This window comes from Acinonyx jubatus, chromosome B3 (assembly GCF_027475565.1).
Source record: "Acinonyx jubatus isolate Ajub_Pintada_27869175 chromosome B3, VMU_Ajub_asm_v1.0, whole genome shotgun sequence".
Taxonomy (NCBI): Eukaryota; Metazoa; Chordata; class Mammalia; order Carnivora; family Felidae; genus Acinonyx; species Acinonyx jubatus.
Window position 1 is genome coordinate 114990348 of NC_069386.1, and position 18282 is coordinate 115008629.

At 41.0% G+C, this 18282-nt stretch overlaps 1 protein-coding gene across 7 annotated transcripts in view; it reads left to right on the top strand.

Annotated features, from left to right (window-relative positions):
• The window catches only part of RGS6 (regulator of G protein signaling 6), a 560843-nt gene that overhangs the window by 10330 nt on the left and 532231 nt on the right, over window positions 1–18282 (top strand). For 6 of the 7 annotated variants that reach the window (XM_027066078.2, XM_015071694.3, XM_027066077.2 and 3 more), the window contains one exon: window positions 16376–16479. In XM_027066078.2, the coding sequence (XP_026921879.1) occupies window positions 16396–16479 (84 nt within the window). In that variant the 5' untranslated portion in view covers window positions 16376–16395. Of the gene's footprint in view, window positions 1–16369; window positions 16480–18282 lie in introns of those variants that run through there. The other variant, XM_053224656.1, reaches the window with a different exon arrangement.

The following is an 18282-nucleotide window of genomic DNA, read 5'->3' on the forward strand; positions in this document are numbered from 1 at the left end:
ATGCGTAGGGTATCAAGCTTCATGCCAAAGCATATGCTGTCAATTCCAGGTTTTCATTTCTTTGGCTTCCTGTAGCTTTCAAAAGCTTCTCTGCAAAAACCACTTCCCCTGCCTGCCATCTGCCTTACAACCTCCCTCCCTCACTTAAAAAAATCTGTGTCTAAGCCCCAGTTTCTTGTCTTTTTAATTATCCTTAACGGGGAATGACCTGTTGGCTATGAATGACATATTTGGAAGTAGATTGGCTTAAGTTGAATTTTGCTTATTGGGAATCCTTGGTTGGGATAAGTTACTTGGGGTTGTGATTGGACATGTTGTTGGCCATGGAAGATGGACAGTGATTGACAAGACTAGAAATTCAAATTGAGGCCAGTCTATTAGGGACTTGAATGCCACACGCATATAGCGGTCGTGATGATAATGGAGATTCAGGGCTTTCTGGCATATAGAAAGAAAAAAAAAAAAAACCCAAAGAACTGAATTAAAGCAAATTTAAGCCAACTCAAGAAGAGGAACCTATGTGACTTCTACATCTGGGAATTCAGGCCTGGCTGGATCCAGAGACTTAAATAATGCCATCAGCACTCTTAACTTGATACTTCATTGTCTTGACTTCCTCCTTTGGTGACACTAGAGAAAAAGAAAATGGTCACGAATATCCCTCCCCTCACATCCTTTTCACACTGCCCCTCACAGGGAACAGGGTCTTCGTTCTTCCAGTGTCCTTCTGTCAGCCTCAGGGAAAGCCCCAGATCAGTCCCAGTGGTGCAGCTTGATCTAATCAGCATGTCCCATCATACAGCATCCTCTGGCCAGAGTAGTCCACGGGCCCACCCTTCCCTAACAGAAGAAGGAAATTTGATAGCAAAAAATATACGGGGCAACCAGAAGTAGCAGCCTCAATCTTCTAACCTGGCTGAAGAACTTTGGGTTTCATTTGTTGGGCAGTAGAATAAATGCAGAGTGTTTCGGCCACTGTTTGAGAGTTCTGAGATACTTTATAAGAGTTGGAAATTTCTCATTATCCAAAATAAAGGTTTTTTTGGATAACGCGAAAGATTTCCTCAATCGTGTGTTTCTTTCTTTTTCTTTTTTAATGTTTGCTTATTTTTGAGAGAGAGGGATAGAGACAGAGTGTGAGGAGGGGAGGGGTAGAGAGAGAGAAAAACACAGAATCTGAAGCAGGCTCTAGGTTGTGAGCTATTAGCAGAGAACTCGATGCAGGGCTCAAACCCAGGAACCACGAGATCATGACCTGAGCTGAAGTCAGACACTTAACCTACTGAGCCACCCACGTGCCCCTCAACTGTTTGTTTCTAATCTCGTTTCCTTTCTATACCAGCTTCCTCATTCAAGGATTACCACTTCTGTTCTGTAGCTGCCGCACAAAGGCCAGAGTGAATGTATACAGTGGTGACATGACGTCACCTACAGCCCTGCAGTTATATGTGCATGGCTGTACCTGAGACAGGTCAGTGCCACCTTGAGAACAGATGCTGTATCCTTCCCCCAGAATATTTGCGCTGTCCTTTTTTTAAACATGCAATTTTAGACGATAAGATACTCACAGAAGAGTACGCAAATCATTGCTCGATAAATTTTCGAGCAGTAAATACCTCCGCATTATCACTCCCAGATCAAGAGATAGAATGTTACCAGTCCCCCCAGAAACAACCCCATGCACCTCCCAGTAACTGCACCCCCACATTCCCTCGGGGTAACTGCTAACCTGATTCCTAATACCGTGGTGTTCCACATCTTGAAACGTATGAAATATATACGGAATTATACACAGGTATACATACCGCCTTTTTTGTGGCTTCTTACGCACAGCATGGTTTGAGCCATCTGTGTTGTGGTATGGAGCAGTCTACTTTTTATTGCTGGGTAGCCAACCACTTTGTAATATCTTACAAATTGTCTATTCATCTGCTGTTTGTTGACAGGCATTTGGGACGGTTCCAGTTTAGGGCTGTGAGGAATAATGCTGCTGTAAACGGTTTTGTGCGTGTGTGTGTTGGTGCACATATGAATGCATTTCTGTTGGATGTGCATGGAAGGCTGGTTTGCTGGGGCACGGGATACATATGTCCAACTTTAGTAGATTCTTATACAGTTTTCCTAAGTGGTTGTAACACTTTCTATTCCTCCTGTCACTTGATGAGTGTTTAAGTTTCTCTACATACGTGTCAGCACTTGGGATTGTCGGACTTTTTAATTTTAGCTTTTATGGTGGGTATGCAGTGGTGTCTCATTGTGGTTTTGATTTGCTCTCGTTGTGCCTTTATAATTTTTTTTTGTCACTTTCACTTAATGTCTTGTAGTCGCTGTTCAAGTTGATTGTCTATTTTAAGATTGGATTGTCTTTTTCTTATTGATTCATAGGAGGTTTTTAAAACATTTTTTTATTTATTAAAATTTTTAAAAAAATATTTTTATTTATTTTGAGACAGAGAGAGAGAGAGAGAGAGAGGGAGAGCATGAGCAGGGGAGGGGCAGAGAGAGAGGGAGACACAGAATATGAAGCAGGTTCCAGGCTCCAAGCTGCCAGCACAGAGCCTGACACGGGGCTCGAACTCACAGACCATGAGATCATGACCTGAGCTGAAGTCGGAGGCTCAACCGACTGAGCCACCCAGGCGCCCCTGTTTTTTTTTTTTAAACAAATTTGAATGCAAGTGTTTTTCCCAGTCATAGGTATTTAAAATATTTTTTCCCATTCTGTGGCTTGCTAATTAACTCTCTTTTGATGAATAGGAGATCTTGCTTTATTTATTTAAAAAAATTTTTTTTAATGTTTATTTTTTGAGAAAGAGAGACAGAGCACGAGCGGGGCAGGGGCAGAGAGAGAGGGAGACAGAGAATCAGAAGCAGGCTTCAGGCTCCGAGCTGTCAGCACAGAGCCCAACGCGGGGGTCAAACCCACAAACCGCGAGATCATGACCTGAGCCAAAGTGTGACCCGACTGAGCCACCCAGGTGCCCCTGGAGATCTTGCTTTAAATGTAATCCAATCTGTTAACCTCTTCCTTTATGGTTATCGTTTTCTGTGGCTGCTGAAGAAATTTTTGCTCACCCTAAGGTTGTGAAGTTATTTTTCCACTTTGCAGAAGCCCTGTTGTTATGCCTTTATATGTAGGTTGAAGATCCAGCTGAGGTTGATTTTTTTATCTATGGCATAAAAAAGAGATCCATGTTTATTTTGTTTTCCATATGTATATCCGATTAACCCCTGCCCTGCCTATTGCCCTGTCTGCTTTCTAGTCCCTTCTCTTGTTCTTTTTGGCTCTTATACTGATCCCACCCTGTCTTAATATAGCTTAATAATAAGTCCATATCTGATAGTGTATGTCCAGTTATTTAAGAATAGCTTGGTTATCCTTAGACATTTACATTACTGTATAAATTTTAAAATCCTCTTTTGATGGGATTTTGAATTGGGACTGCATTAAATCTCTAGCCCAATTTAGGGAGTAAACTAATGTCTTTAAAATGTTGACTCTTTCTATTCATTAATATGGTATATCCCTTGGGGTGCCTGGGTGACGGTCTGTTAAGCGTCTGACTTCGGCTCAGTTCATGATCTCTGGGTCTGTGAGTTCGAGCCCCACGTTGGGCTTTGTGCTGACAGCTCAGAGCCTGGAGCCTGTTTCAGATTCTGTGTCTCCCTCTGTCTCTCTGCCCCTCCCCCACTCGTACTCTGTCTCTCAAAAATGAATAAATGTTAAAAAATTTTTTTTGAAATACCGTATATCCCCTTTATTTATTTAGGGTTTTATCTCTGTTAGTGTTTTGTATCTTTCCATGTGGTAAATGTATTGCACCTCTTTCTTCTATATACTATATGCTGTTGCTAGTATTTGAAGTCAGCTGATGCTATTATAAGTGATATCATTTTAAACATGTTTTCTGGTTGTTGGTCTGTGGATATACAGAAATATAGTTGATTTTTATTTGTTGACATTGAGTCCAGTGACTTTTCTAGGTTCATTTATTAATTCTAATAGTTCCGTGTAGATTATTATAGCTTTTCCATGTACACAATCAAATTACCTGAGAAACAGTTTTACTTCTTCCTTTGCAGTCTCCCTTTGCTTCCTTTCTTTTTATTTCTCTTTCTTCCCTGTTGCGTTAGCTTAGACCTCTACTGTAACAAAGAATAGAAGTGGTCATGGCAGGCAACCTTGTCTCATTTCTAATCTCAGTGGGAAAGTTTTCAAAGTGTGACTATTAAATATTATGGTTGCTATGTTTTGTAAATATCCTTTATCAGATTAAGCATGTTCCTTTACGTTCAGAATTGGCTAAGAGTAGTTTTGCGAGTAGATGTTGAATTTGACTAGATGCTTACAGAATAGTTGAATGGAATGTCGGGCTCAGCTCTGCACTTCCCTTTTCTTTTGGATCTTGGTCTCCTATGTCCTCACTGGACACCATAAGTTCATCCTGTGTCCTTAGGAGCACTCCTTTTTCCAATTGTATCTGGCTTTTCTAGTTCTTGAGGGTTGTTCTGTTACAAGGCAGACCCTCTTTGTAGGAAGTGGTACATGCTAATTGTACTATTTTTGTCGCCCATCAAATATGAGTGAAAGTGTAATGAACCCTCAGAATCCTATTCAACTGTTATTTCTTTGACCTATATTGCTCCTGCCTGATGAACTTCATGAATAGATATTTTTGTTTGTTAAGTCTTGTGGTCTCTAGCACTGTACGCATTATGGAGTATGCATAATGTATATATTATGGAGTCCTAGAAGAGATGCACTTGATATTTAAATGCCTGGTTTTAGGGTAAAAAGATTCTGGTTTTACCTGTTCTTAAAAAAAGAAGAAGAAGAAGAAAGAAAACAACAAAATCTCAAGGAATGTAACTGACAGTCTTTAAAAAAAAAAAAAAGCCAATAGGAGTGCCTTTCTTTTTTGGGTCCCCAGGGAACACGCCCTCCTCTTTCTCTCTTAGTCATTCCCTTCTGTGTATAACAATTGGCAAAGCTTCTCTGTCACGCCTACCTCTTCCCAGCGGTGATACAGTCTTTATCATGTGAAATCAGAGAATAACAAGAGTTGCTTCTGCAGTCCCTATAGTCAGGAGTATTAGATCCTATATGATCTTAGGACTCATACTAATAAAATGTGAGTCCTCTCACGTGGGAGGAAAGACATTTGGAACCCGAAGACCTAAATTTTAATGCTGGCTCTGTTACTAACCGGCAAGATGACGTGAGAATATAATTTGATCTCTCAGACTTTGGGTTCATCCTCTGAAAAATGAAGGGGTTGGGATTGCTCAGGGAACAGGAAATTTTTTTATGAAAAGGATCAAATAGTAAATACTTTGAGCTTTGTGGGCCATATGGTCTCTCTTGCAGCTACTGGGTCTCTGCTGTTGTAGTGAAAAAGCAGCACAGACAGTAAGTAAACCAAGGTGTTTATTTATAAAACTTTATTTCTGGGCACAGAGATTTGATTTTATACAGTTTTCATGTGTCATAAAATATCATTCTTCTTTTAACTTTTTCCCCCACCATCTAAAAGTGTAAAAACAAACAAAAAGAACAAAACAGACGCATAAGAAGTAAAACCATTTTTAGTCCACAGACCATACAAAAATAGGCAGCAGGCTAGATTTGTCCCCTGGACCCCAGCTTGCCGATCTTGGAACTTGTTGGTTGGTAAAGGCTATTCCGGAGCTCTGTGTTAGGCCTTGATCTTCCTAATCTTTGAAAAAAAAAATTTTTTTTTCCTGTCCCATGCACATTGTTCAAGAGAGCCTTATGCCTTTCTCTTAAATGAATTCAGAATAAGAAAATAAAATATTTTATTTTCCTTTTATTTCTTCTCTGAGGCTTGCTCTTCATTTTGTAGATCCGAGTTTCTGACACTAGTAATTTCCTCTGTCTGAAGAACTTCTAGCATTTCCTGAAGGGCAAATCTGCTAGCGATAAACTTACTTATTATTTATTTGTCTAAGCAAGTTTATTTGTCCTTCGTTTTGAAGAAGAATCTCACTAGATGTGCAATTCTAGTTTGATGTTTTTTCTGTCAATATTTTAAATATTTCACTTCACTCTCTTGTTTTTGCATGGTTTCTGTTCAGAAGATGTCTATAATTCTTATTCTTGTTTTTTTGTAGGTAAGATTTTTTTTTTCCCTGCGATGTCTTTTGAGATCTTTTCTCTGTCTTTGATTTTTTGCAGTTTAAATATGATGTGCCTTGGTGTTATATATATATTTTTAATTTACAGTGATTGGAGTTATCTGATCTTTCTAGATTTGTGGTTTGGTGTGTATCTGACCTTGGAATGTTCTCAGTTATTCCTCCAAATATTTCTTCTCCTTTCTCTTTCTTCTCCTGGTATTCTAATTACACTTATATTATACCTTTTGATATCGTATCATAGTTCCTGGACGTTTTGTCTCAGTTTGTAAAGATTTATTCTTCTCTCTCTGTTTTTTCAGTTTGGGGTTTCTATTTTTTTTAATTTAAATTTTAAATAGCTAATATGCAGTAGTTTCAGAAGGAGAATTCAGTGATTCATCACTTACATACAACACCCAATGCTCATCCCAACAAGTGCCCTCCTTAATACCCATCACCCAGCTAGCCCATCTCCTACCCACCTCCCTCCGTCAACTCTCAGTTTGTTCTCTTGTGGTTTGTTTCCGTCTCTTCACTCCCCCTCTCCCTCCCGTATGTTCATCTGTTTTGTTTCTTAAATTCCACCTGTAAGTGAAATCATATATTTGTCTTTCTTTGTTTTATTTTGCTTAGCATAATACACTCTGCTGAACTCTGTCTACATCATTGCAAATGGTAAGATTGCATTGCTTTTGATGGCTGAGTAATATTCCATTGTATATATATTACCTCTTCTTCATCTGTTCATCAGTCAATGGACATTTGGCCTCTTTTCATAGTTTGGCTATTGTTAATAATGCTTCTACAAACATTGGGGTGCATGTACCTTTTCAAATCTGTAATGTTGTATCCTTTGGGTGAATACCTGATACTACAGTTGCCGGATGATAGGGCAGTTCTATTTTTAGTTGTTTGAGGAACCTCCGTACTGTTCTCCAGAGTGGCTGCACCAGTTTGCATTCCCACCAACAGTGCAAGAGGGTTCTCCTTTCTTTGCATCCTTGTCAACACGTGTTGTTTCTTGTGTTGTTAATTTTAGTCATTCTGACACGTGTGAGGTGGTATCTCCTCGTGGTTTTGATTTGTATTTCCGTTTGGGGTCTCTATTGACCTTCAGGCTCACTGATTCTTTCCTTGTCCATTTTGAGTTGACCCAACGAGCCCTTAAAAGGCATTTTTCATTTGTTACAGTGTTTTTGACTTCTGACATTTACCTTTTTTTTTTTCTAAAGAGTTTCCATCTCTCTGCTTACATTACTATCTACATTGTCTATTTGAACCCGCAACATACTTACTCATAGTTTTAAAAAATTTCTTGTCTGATAACTTCAACATCTGTGTCCTGAATCTGGTTCTGATGATTGGTTGTCCTTTCAGACTGTGTCTTTTCTTGCCTTTTGTGTGCCTTGTAATTGTTTTGTCAAAAGCCAAACATGGTATATCTGGTAATGGGAATTAAGGTAACTGGGCCTTGAGTGTGAGATTTTATTTAAATTGGCCAAGAGTTGAGCTGTGTTTAATGTTTGCTACAGCTGTAGCTGCTAGAAACTTCAGATTCCCCTCGTGTTCTTGTTTTTGTCTCCTCTCTTGACTTCAAATGAGTCTTCAGAGAGTTTGTGTCTTGGAGGTGTTTGAGCTGTAATCTGTTGTTATACTGGAGCCCCATTCACCCGTGTGGTGGTAGGGGATGAGTAAGGAGGTATGTGCTGTCATCTTCCAATCAAAAGCAAGAGTGGAGTGACTTCATTCTAGTAAATACAGCAACACGTCCTCTATTGCAGCAGGAGGGAAGACAAAGAACATGGTGGGTTAGGTGAGGGTGCCCGAAGTTGAGAGATTTGCCTTCTGCTGGCTTCCATTTCTTCAATGAATTTTGAAGTGAGCCCATCAACAGCGTGTGCAGCTTGAACAAAGATAAGGTATGGGATGGCCACTTGAGACAAACAGAGAGCAAACTCTGTAGGAAAACATCTAGATTTGATGGGCAGTGTTGATGAAATTTGAAGCTTGTGCTCATGCATTTAAAATGCAGCCAGTCGGTCTGGTTGTGTGATTTCTTTCTCATTCCCGCCACAAAGAGCATACCTGCTTGGGTGTGAGCTTGGGTCTTCAGATATTATATGGATATTGTGTGGTGGATATTCTGGTTCCGTCAACGTTGGAGTTTTGCCTGGAAATCTGCCACAGAAAGAGCATAGTGAGGCAGTTAAGGGTATTTGCAAGGGTGTGACTGTGAGTGGCTAAAATGAAAGGACCAGTGAGAGAAAAACGTGAAGGCAGAGCGAGGAGGAGGAGTAAAGGATTGTGAGTCCCATGGACTGAATGTCTAAATAAGCTTGAAAAATGTGTGCAGTGAATGTAGAGTAAGTGAACTGGAAAGAACTGGTAAGTGAACTGGGGTGTGAGGTGGTCCAGTCACACTGATGATGGGGTTCAGCACGTGGCCGTGGGAGACGGTGGCCGAGGAAGAGGGTTCAGGTGGGGAAATAGAAGGATGGAGGAACCGGCTTTCCAGATAGGTCTTTGATTCTGATGTTCACGTCACTGAGATTGATGAAGGAGTGAGGGATGGAGAAGAAAACCTCTGAGAACTAGAAGCAGGAGTCCCCGGGGAAATGGGAAGGCTTAACAGGAGGGAGGCAGGATACAGTAGTGAGATTGGGTAGAAAGTGGCGCAGCTAGATGGTCTGAGTGTCACGAGAGCAGGGATTTGTGTAGGAAGACAGGAGGGAAATCACTTGAAGCAGCAATGTGGAGCTGGGACGATGCTTACCTTACTTCCTGGTTTGAGATACGTGGGGTGAGAACAACTGGGCTCCAGGGAAGGGGATGACCTTGGGGGAAGCCAGGTTTCCATGAAGGTCACTGAAGGTCAAAGTTCAAAGACAAGGTAGAAGGACATAGTGGGCATACTGTTTATGCCCAAAAAGAGTTAGAAAGGCAGGGATAGTGGATGGGGAGTTGGCAGGGTCTGGGGGTGTCCAGAGCAGTGTGGGGGCCAGAGCCCTGGTGAGAGAGGATGCCTGGGTGGACCTGAACTTTGAGCAGTGATTGCAGCAATAGGACCGTGAACCACATCACAAGGCCAAGCACATCCTGTTATATGAAAAACTTTCTGCTTCTCCCTCCCAGCTTAATTTTTTGGGACTTTTGCTTAATATAAGGAATATGAAAATATTTATCTTTATAAGCAGCTTGAACAAAACTTTGTTTAGGCTATAAGGCAGCTGTGGCAACTTAAAGAGGATTATATTTATTTTGTATGTCTTAAGGTTGGGTTGGTAGGGGGAAGTCAGCTTCACTGATGCACTAGGAAGTAGAAGGTAGGAACCACAAATCAGTTGAGGACCTACTAAGTACCAGTTGAACTATGTACCAGAAGTACCTACTCCTAGGTACTTCCTATGCGATATATAGGTGCTAACTACTTTATATTTAAATATATACTTAAATTTCATATATTCACAAAATTGTGTCTTAAATTCTTTCTATAGGTGATGTCACTGGAGACCACGTTGGAAAGTGTGGGCACTGGGATCGGTCCTGGGTTTGGATTTTAGTTTCTTGGTTGACAAGCTATTTTACTTTTGGCAACTTTGGGCCTCAGTTTTCTCATCTGTAGAATGGGGATAATAACAGCCACCTGTTAAGAGTTGCTGTGGTGCATTGCTCGGGTGATTCTAAGGAGCAGGAAAGGCTGAGAACCCCTGATACCGGTGATCAGCATTTACTCCGTTTTATAGATGAGGAGACCAAGGCTCAGAGAGGCTAAGTAAGCATAGCACTAAGTTGTTTGTGGCCACATAGCACTAAGTGGCATGGCCAGGATTGGGAGCCTGTTCTTTGACTCCAGGACCCTTGCTCTTTTCAGTGCAGTCTCTTCCTAAATACAAGGGAGTCTGAAGGAGCCCCACCTCCACGTGGCTGCCCAGACAGTAGGCAGCATGGGATGGGGTGAAGGGGTTAGGTGAAGAGAAGGCAGGCTCCATGGAATCTAGGGCAGTGGTTTCCAGACCTGACTGGGCTTTCACATCACCTGGGGACTGTTTAAATGATAAATCTCCAGGGGCCACCGTAGGCCCACCAGATCAGAATTTCTGACACCTGGGACCCAGGAACATGGATCTTTAGAGTCAAGCCCAGGTGCTTCTGAGGCTGCTGGTCTGGTTCAATTCCTTGGACCAGCTTTCGGGAACCACCAAATGCTAACCAAAGTCCTGAGATGATCAAGCGATTATATCCTGGGTGCCCAGCATTGCCACCAAAATTGGCCCCTAAGGACTGAGCTCTCGCATCTTGCTTTAAGATCTTTGGCGTCTCTCGCTCTGTCACTGAGCAGCTAGACTCTGAGTTCGTCTGTATAGGAAGTGTCACGTTGGCAGACCACTATAACAGAAGTATTTGTTCTTCAGAACCGTTGTTCTTTCTTCTCCCCCCTGGAGGTTCCTGCCCTCTCAGTCAGATTAGAGCTATATAAACAAGCTTGTCCTACTGAGCTAGCACACTTCTTGTAAAGTTTTTTTCTCCCCAAAGTGCTTAACATTGCTGATGTCAGAAAAAAAAATCCATTGGGTTTTAATGGGCCGAAGCAAACAGTGTGAGGTTGATACAATATGGGGGAGCGGAAATAACATCAACAGAAATTCTTATTTGGTAGCACAGATATTCAGACTGTGTTACAGTCAGGCTTTGATTACCTCTCTTGTAAGATATTTCCCTGAATAGGGCTTTGAGGGCTAGACACAAAGAAGGGCAGGCAGGATGTTTAAGGATTTTAGCTTCATGTGACAGTGATCTCGGTGGCATTGGAGTGTTACTGCAGTGGTCTGCCTCTTAGGTGTACGTCAGGATCACCTGAGAAGCTTGTTAAATAGCTGATGGCTCCATCTCAGAATCCCTGAGGTGGGGGAAGCGTTTCTCCAATGATTCTGATGCTGATGGCCTGGGAATTTCACTTGGCCAAATAGTGGCTGGAAACCAGACTGCTGGTCAGTTGCTGCGTTCATTCCGCGCTAGGGAATTTGCATGCCCTATTTTATTTCCTCTTCAAAAGCAACTCTGCAAAGTAGAGGACTCTCACCTTCCAGGTGAAGAGCTGGAAGGTGGGGGAAGGTGGGGGGAGGTACTCAATTGCCAAGGCAGTCTTGGTGTGGCCAGAGCTGAGATGCTATTTCCTGTCTGACTTCAAAGCCACTTCCTTTTCCACATCATGGAGGTCTTTCTACCTGCTGGGCTCAGCATTGTTATCTGCCGGACCCTAGTCTTGGCTGCTCCAGAGAGGCTGGCATTACAAAGGAAAACAGCTGGCATTTGTTGTAACTGCAAGCTACAACTGAAATAGAAGTTTGGAGTAAATTGCAGTCCCGACTTGCAGAAGATTTACTAATCAGTTTGAGTCATAGATACTCAATTGTTCTGTTATTGACAAGGTGTCTCCTCACTATACTTTCCATCCTCCCACATGTTCCTTCTTATCTAAATTGCTCATGGATTCCAAAAGTGGATTCCTGAGTTCAGGGCTGGCCCATATCAATAAATTCTGGGGAAAAGTGTGATTCTGTCCATAGGTCTTTGCAAGAAAGAGCCTTCTTTGTGGGGCAGTTTCAGTGGCTTGTTATCTGGATGGGTATTCCAGAAGGAGTGCGCTGCATCTTGGTCGAATCTTATCAATTCCATCATTCATTCAAAAATATCTGAGTACCTACAAGGTGTGCCACACCTTGTTCTAGGTGCAGGATGAACCCCACCAACAAAGACTCTGCCCAAGCAGAACTGGCTTTAGTAGAGGAGATTCCTGATAAAGAAGTAAACAAAGAGAGGTGCAAAGCCCTGTTATTTCTCACTCCACGTTTGTCCCATTTAATCTCCTTGAGATCAGATCAGTCCTCATGGTTTTTTTTTTTTTTTTTTTTTTTTTGGGTGCCTACAGCTTCTGGGGCTTCACGTGGCCATGCTTGATGCCTGTGTTGTCCCCTAGGCTGGAATGGCCTCTTCTGCTTCCCCCAGACTCCTCTTCATCCTTCGCTGTCATCTCAGTTGCCAGCTTCTGCCCTGCACCGGCATAACCAAATACCCACACATTACGACGTCCTGTTTCTGTGGACATGTCTGTCACTCTTCCTGGACTCTCAACACTTTAATGAGATCATCTGTGTCTGATTTATCTTTATATCTCCAGGGCCTACCATATCTTCATATCTCCAGCCCACCTTGTGAGTGGATGCTCAGGGCGGTTGCTCCAAGAAGAAATGTTGAGTCCCACTGCCCCTGGTGGTGGGTGGTGGTATTACAGAAATCGCTTCAAGGTTGGGGATGCTGAGTCTGGGAGAGGATGCTTCACTCCAGCAGTTTGGTGACTCCTTGACAAGCTCAGCATGAGTGATGCCATAAATGGAGGACATGGACTAGGATAAAGAGAGGTGGTATGGAACATTCTGATGAGCATTTGAAGGAAAGTTTTGAGGTTCCAGGGCAGAGCTGGAAGGAACACTGGAGATGTGGGGTTTTACAGCTATTGTCCACTTGGGGTCTGGGGAAGTTGTGACTTGACCTGGTTCTGACAGCTAGTCAATTGCACACAAGGTAGGAGACCCAGGCCACCCAGTTCAGAAGGCTTTCCGCTATGCTGGGACTATAGTGACAGATAAGGAAACACAGGCACAGGGAGGTGAAGTAACTTGTTCCAGATCACGCTGCTTGGAAGTGGTGCAAACTAATTTTGGATGTGGATCTGTCTGATAACAGACTCCAGCTTGTAACCACTGTGCTACCTGTCTGTCTCTTCTCGGAGTTTTCAAAAATCAAGCCCTGAACACGTTTTTAGCTTCTCCCTTGGTTAGCTGTAAGCCATTTTAGGAAAAGAATATCATTAATGTGTTTCCTTTCTACTGAAATGTAGTTTTGTGTTTCTTTCTACTGAAATGTAGTTTTGTGTAGTTTTGTAGTTTTGTGAAATGTAGTTTTGTACTGAAAAACATTCACGTTCTTTAAATATTAAAATAAAAGGCCCTGACTTATTTACTGTGTGCATGTATACATGTAGCATAAATAAGATGAAGTTTTTGGTTTTCACTACCATGAAATTTAAACTATTCCTATTTCATTTCTATCATATTTCATTTAAAAATAAATATTTTAGGGGTGCTTAGGTGGCTCAGTTGGTTAAGTGTCTGCTTGATTTCAGCTCAGGTGATGATCTCATGTTTTGTGGGTTCTAGCCCCACTGACAGTGCGGAGCCTACTTGGGATTCTCTCCCTTCCTCTTCTCTCTGCCCCTCCCCTGCTCATGCTGTCTCATTCTCTCTCTCAAAAAATAAATAAGTAAACTTAAAAAACTAATAAATATTTCATATATTGTAATGAATGAGAATCTAGCCCTTTAATGTCACGAGCCCTAGCTTCCTAGTCAATGAATGTAATTAGAACATCCTTACCTGTGTAGGTTTTGCATCCCATTTGTCTAACATCTGTTGACGCATGGGCTTGAAAGTGGTTATATCATTATTTTAGCAATGATTCTTTCTAGACACAGAAAAGTTGAATGACATTGAGCTGCCAGAGGAACCAAAAATAGAAGTTTTTCTCCTATATACTAGATTCACTGAAATTCCTAATAGGGAGACTTGTCTGCCTGCACTTGGTAGTCTAAAGTCCTAGTCCTGGACCATCAGCCTATTATAACACTAGAAATGTTTCTGTGCGTGCATGCGTGCGTGCGTGTGTGTGTGTGTTGGGGGAATTGGCCAGGAAGAGGCGAAGGCAGGGCTAACAGCATTGTTTTTAGGTCATTCCCAACCTTGTTGTTATAACAAGGGAGATAATATGGTCATTATTATGGTGGGAGATAATATGGTCATTAAAGTCAAGTGTTCATTTAAAAATAAAGCCAGAGACCCAAAATGCCTCTGTTGCATAGATAAATGAGCATACATAAATGGACTCAGTTTTTGTTTTTCATGCTCTGTCGTATTCTGTATTGAGGCAAAGGACTAGGCAAATAAGTAGCTGTTCATTAAAAATAAAACAGCGTGTTATTCATTTAACTTTAAAAGCCACTGATTGGAATTAATAATTAGCTTTTCCATGTAACACTATATTCACAGAAACCCTGATGTTACAGTACATAGAGGTAAGAGCACGTTCTTTATCTCTTCATGTAATCTAACTTTTAAAATGCGTCTTAATTCACAAATGACAAAGAAAGCACGCAACATTCAAACGGTATACTTTGGGCATTTAAATTCTTAGCACAAATGACAAATTCCTATCTCTTCCCCATCTTCTGCCCAAATTTGTTTTTATGGAATGACCTTTGGTACCAACTTATTTTATAATAAAATATTTCCTGAGCTTTTATTTTAAATTGAAATGGCCTTTTCTGTCAAGTGTGGTATTTGTAAAAGTTTCTTTGATGAAAAGCCTATGGATTTTGTGCAAATAACCCAGGCAGGCTCTTAGCTTAGAGATAACATTTGTATAGGACTTTTATGGCTTTATATGATACCTTTACACTCAGTTTATTAGACCCTTACCTGTGAATACTCAGTAGAATTCACATTTTACTGATGAGAGCAGTGTAGAGAGAGGTGCCTTGGTGTGGTTCTGGGTACGCAGCAGGCATTCAACATTTTGTCTTAAAAGGAAGTTAACAAAGAGAACCCAATAGGTTATTTAACTTGTGCGAAGTCACACAGCAAATATAGTGTGATACCAAGAACTGAACTTCTTTACCCAAAAATTCCATATGTTGTCACTGTTATCTTTTGAGGCTTTTTGAAAAGGTCAAATTAAAAAATATTCATTCTACTTAATTGAGGTAAAATTCACACAACCTAAAATTAACGACTTCGAAGCATACATTTCAGTAGCATTTAATACATTCACAATGGTCTGCATCCATCGCCTTTATCTAGTTCCAAAATGTTTCGTTATCTCAGAGGGGATCCCAAGTCCATTAAGCAGTGGCCCCATTCCATCCTCTGCCCAGCTGTTGGAAACTACCTGTCTGCTTCCTGTCTCGATAGATTTACCTAGATATTTAACGTAAATGGAATCCTACAATGTGTGACTGCCTTCGTCTGTTCAGGCTGCTATGACAGAATATCCTAGATTGGCTGGCTTATAAACACCAGAAATTTATTTCTCACAGTTCTGGAGATCAAGGCTTCAAAAGATTTGGTGTGTGGTGAGAGTCTGTTTCCTGGTTCATGGATGACTTTATTCTTGCCGTGTCCTTATATGGTGGGAGGGAGCTCTCTGGGCGTCTTTTTTTATAAGGGCACTAATCAGCTCCCAAAGGCCCTACCTCCTAATACCATCAAGCCAGGGGTTAGGATTTCAACATATGGATTTTGTTGGAACATAAACGTCCAGTCCATTGCAGTGACCTTTGTGTTTGGCTTCTTTCACTAAGCATAATGTTTTCAAGACCAATCTGTGTTGTAGCATGTATCAGCACTTTATTACTTTTTACGGATGAACTTTATTCCATTGTAGGGAGAGACGATATTTGGTTTATCCATCGATTGATGGACACTGGGCTGTTTCTATTTTTTGGCTATTGTGAATAGTGCTACTGGGAACATTTATGTTCAAATATTTGTTGGAATACTTGTTTTCAGTTCTTTGGGGGGTATAGTTGAATTTTCAAGTTACATGGTAATTCTATGTTTAACTTTTGAGGAACCACCAAACTGTTTTTTCATAGCAACTGAACCATTTTACATTCCTATCAACAAGGTACAAGTGTTCAGATTTCCCCACATCCTTTGCCACACTTGTTATTTGAGGTTTTTCTCTTTTAGTATGACCGTCCTAGTGGGTATGAAGTGGTCTTTCCTTGTGGTTTTGATCTGCATTTCCCTAGTAAAATATTCAGATTTGAGTGCATAGAATTAATCAAGAAGTGAGCTTTGGTAAGACAAAATCAACACCACAATGATTGGCTTCATCTGTCCTCAGGAGATTATTTAAGACGGCATAAGCTCACCTCTAGGGTACATGACTCTGGGCTGAAAATAAAGAACATGTTGCTTTGGGATTAGGAGAATGTATGTGGATCAAGACCCTAGTTATCCCCTAGATATTTTTTTAAGATACTGCTTAAATTAATGTGGAAAAATGAGAAATTTATCGTGTTTTATTTTCATGTCACCTGCCAAAAGTACTTCTTTGCATGGCAGGACTTTCTTTGTATAATTTTTTCATGTCTTAACGGTCTATTCATTTATTTTTGCAGTGTGAGTGAAGACATCCGGGATGGCTCAGGGATCTGGGGATCAAAGAGCAGTGGGGATTGCTGACCCAGAGGACAGTTCTCCAAACATGATAGTCTACCGCAAAGTAAGGCCTCTTATTGAATGCTGGGGGTGCTGCTTGTGTATGTGTTTGTGTTCCGTGTAGGGTTGACTGATGGTTGACAGCTTGACAAATGTTTTCTGCTTAAACTGATAAATGAATATCATTTTCTTCTCATGTCCTCTGATTTTCCAATTCTAAAATTCAAAGAAGTTAGGTTTTGTCATACTTGATATTGAACACTTGAAAAATACGATTTGATTCTCTTTAAAGATTTTGTTTTTACGTAATCTCTCCACCCAACGTGGGGCTTGCACGTACAACCCTGAGATAAAGGGTCGCATGCTCTACAGACTGAGCCAGCCAGGCTCCCCCCGCTTTGGTTTTCTTTAAACGCAGAGATTGCCTAAGCAGTGCAGATGGAGACGTATTCTCCTTCAGTGTCAAGGCCTTTGTGTAACATTTATCAACTGATTGTTTTTGAACCCATAGTATGTATAAGATCTGGTCTAGATGCCGTGGGAGATACAGAGGTATGCATGAATTAGATGTCTGTGGTTGGTGAAGACAAGAGATGTACACAAATGCAGAGTCTGTAATAGTCTAAGTGGTAATTTCCAAAAGAGAGGTGCAAATACAGTATTATATGAAATCAGAGGAGGGAGTGATTACTTCCAGGCTCAGAGGCCAGGTGTGGACTGGTGGAGTGGTCTTTGAATTCACATTTTAAAGGATGGGTAGGACTGCTTTATGTGGAAAGTGGAAAGAACAACATTCCAGTGGCGAGATGCATTGGGCAAAGGCAAAGGGCTGGAGAAAGTGAACAGCAACCAGAACTAGTGAGCTTGGGCATAGGTGAGTTACACGGAGTAATGGAGGTAAGATTTTGGGAAGATAGTTTGGATGGAGCCAGATTTTAGAATGTTGAATCACAGACAATTTAATCACGAAAAACTTTTGTGCCGGGAGTTGCAAAATCAACATTTCTCTTTGGGATTATGAGTCTTGCCCCACTGTGCCAGATACATTGTAGTGAAGGTAGACTGGAGGCTTAATGGGGGAGGGGGGGGGTGGTGGTATTTCTGTATCTGTGAGAAAGAAGGAGGATACTAATCTAGCAGGGGAAATGCCCCTCAGAATTGAGTGGGACTGAGCAAAGGAATTAAAGAGTCTAAATTAAAAATGTCTTGGAAACTGAATGGATATAGAATTAGGAGGGAATAGAGAATCAAAGGTGGCTGTTACATAGCCACTTTGGGTTACACTGGCAAGACACTGATGCTATTAATTCAAATAGGGACATTTGGAAGGATGTTTTAAAGGAAGGAGATATGGCACATAAGTTTTATTCGTGCACATGTTGAATTTGAAGGAATAACTGCTTATTAATACACGTTTAATGCTTGCATGTGTGGGAAAATTTGATCTAACTAGATTACGTTATTAATAAGGAAAATTGGTTAATGTTCATTCACTTCACTAAATATTTCAGTTGTCTGCTGGGTTCTGTGTATTCTGCAAGACTGTGTGTTTGATCTCTGCTAATCATATGGGCAAGGTTGAACTAGATATTCCTGGATGATCAATGTGGTGAATTTTTCTCCTTCCTTATAAAAATAGAACTCAAGACTAATTTCGCTCTGAGTATCAAATTCCTTCATCCTTTGCTTTGTAAGAGAATGCTTAGATAACCCATCTCTAACAGAGAAGCCTATTAAAGTGTAATAAAGAAAAAAGAGATTCACATGGCTAACAAATTGGTGAGGCATACAGAATAATACAAAGATGTGTATTCCTCATTACCGTCTTAACCCACCCCACGCCAGGGAAACCCTAAGCCAAGATCAT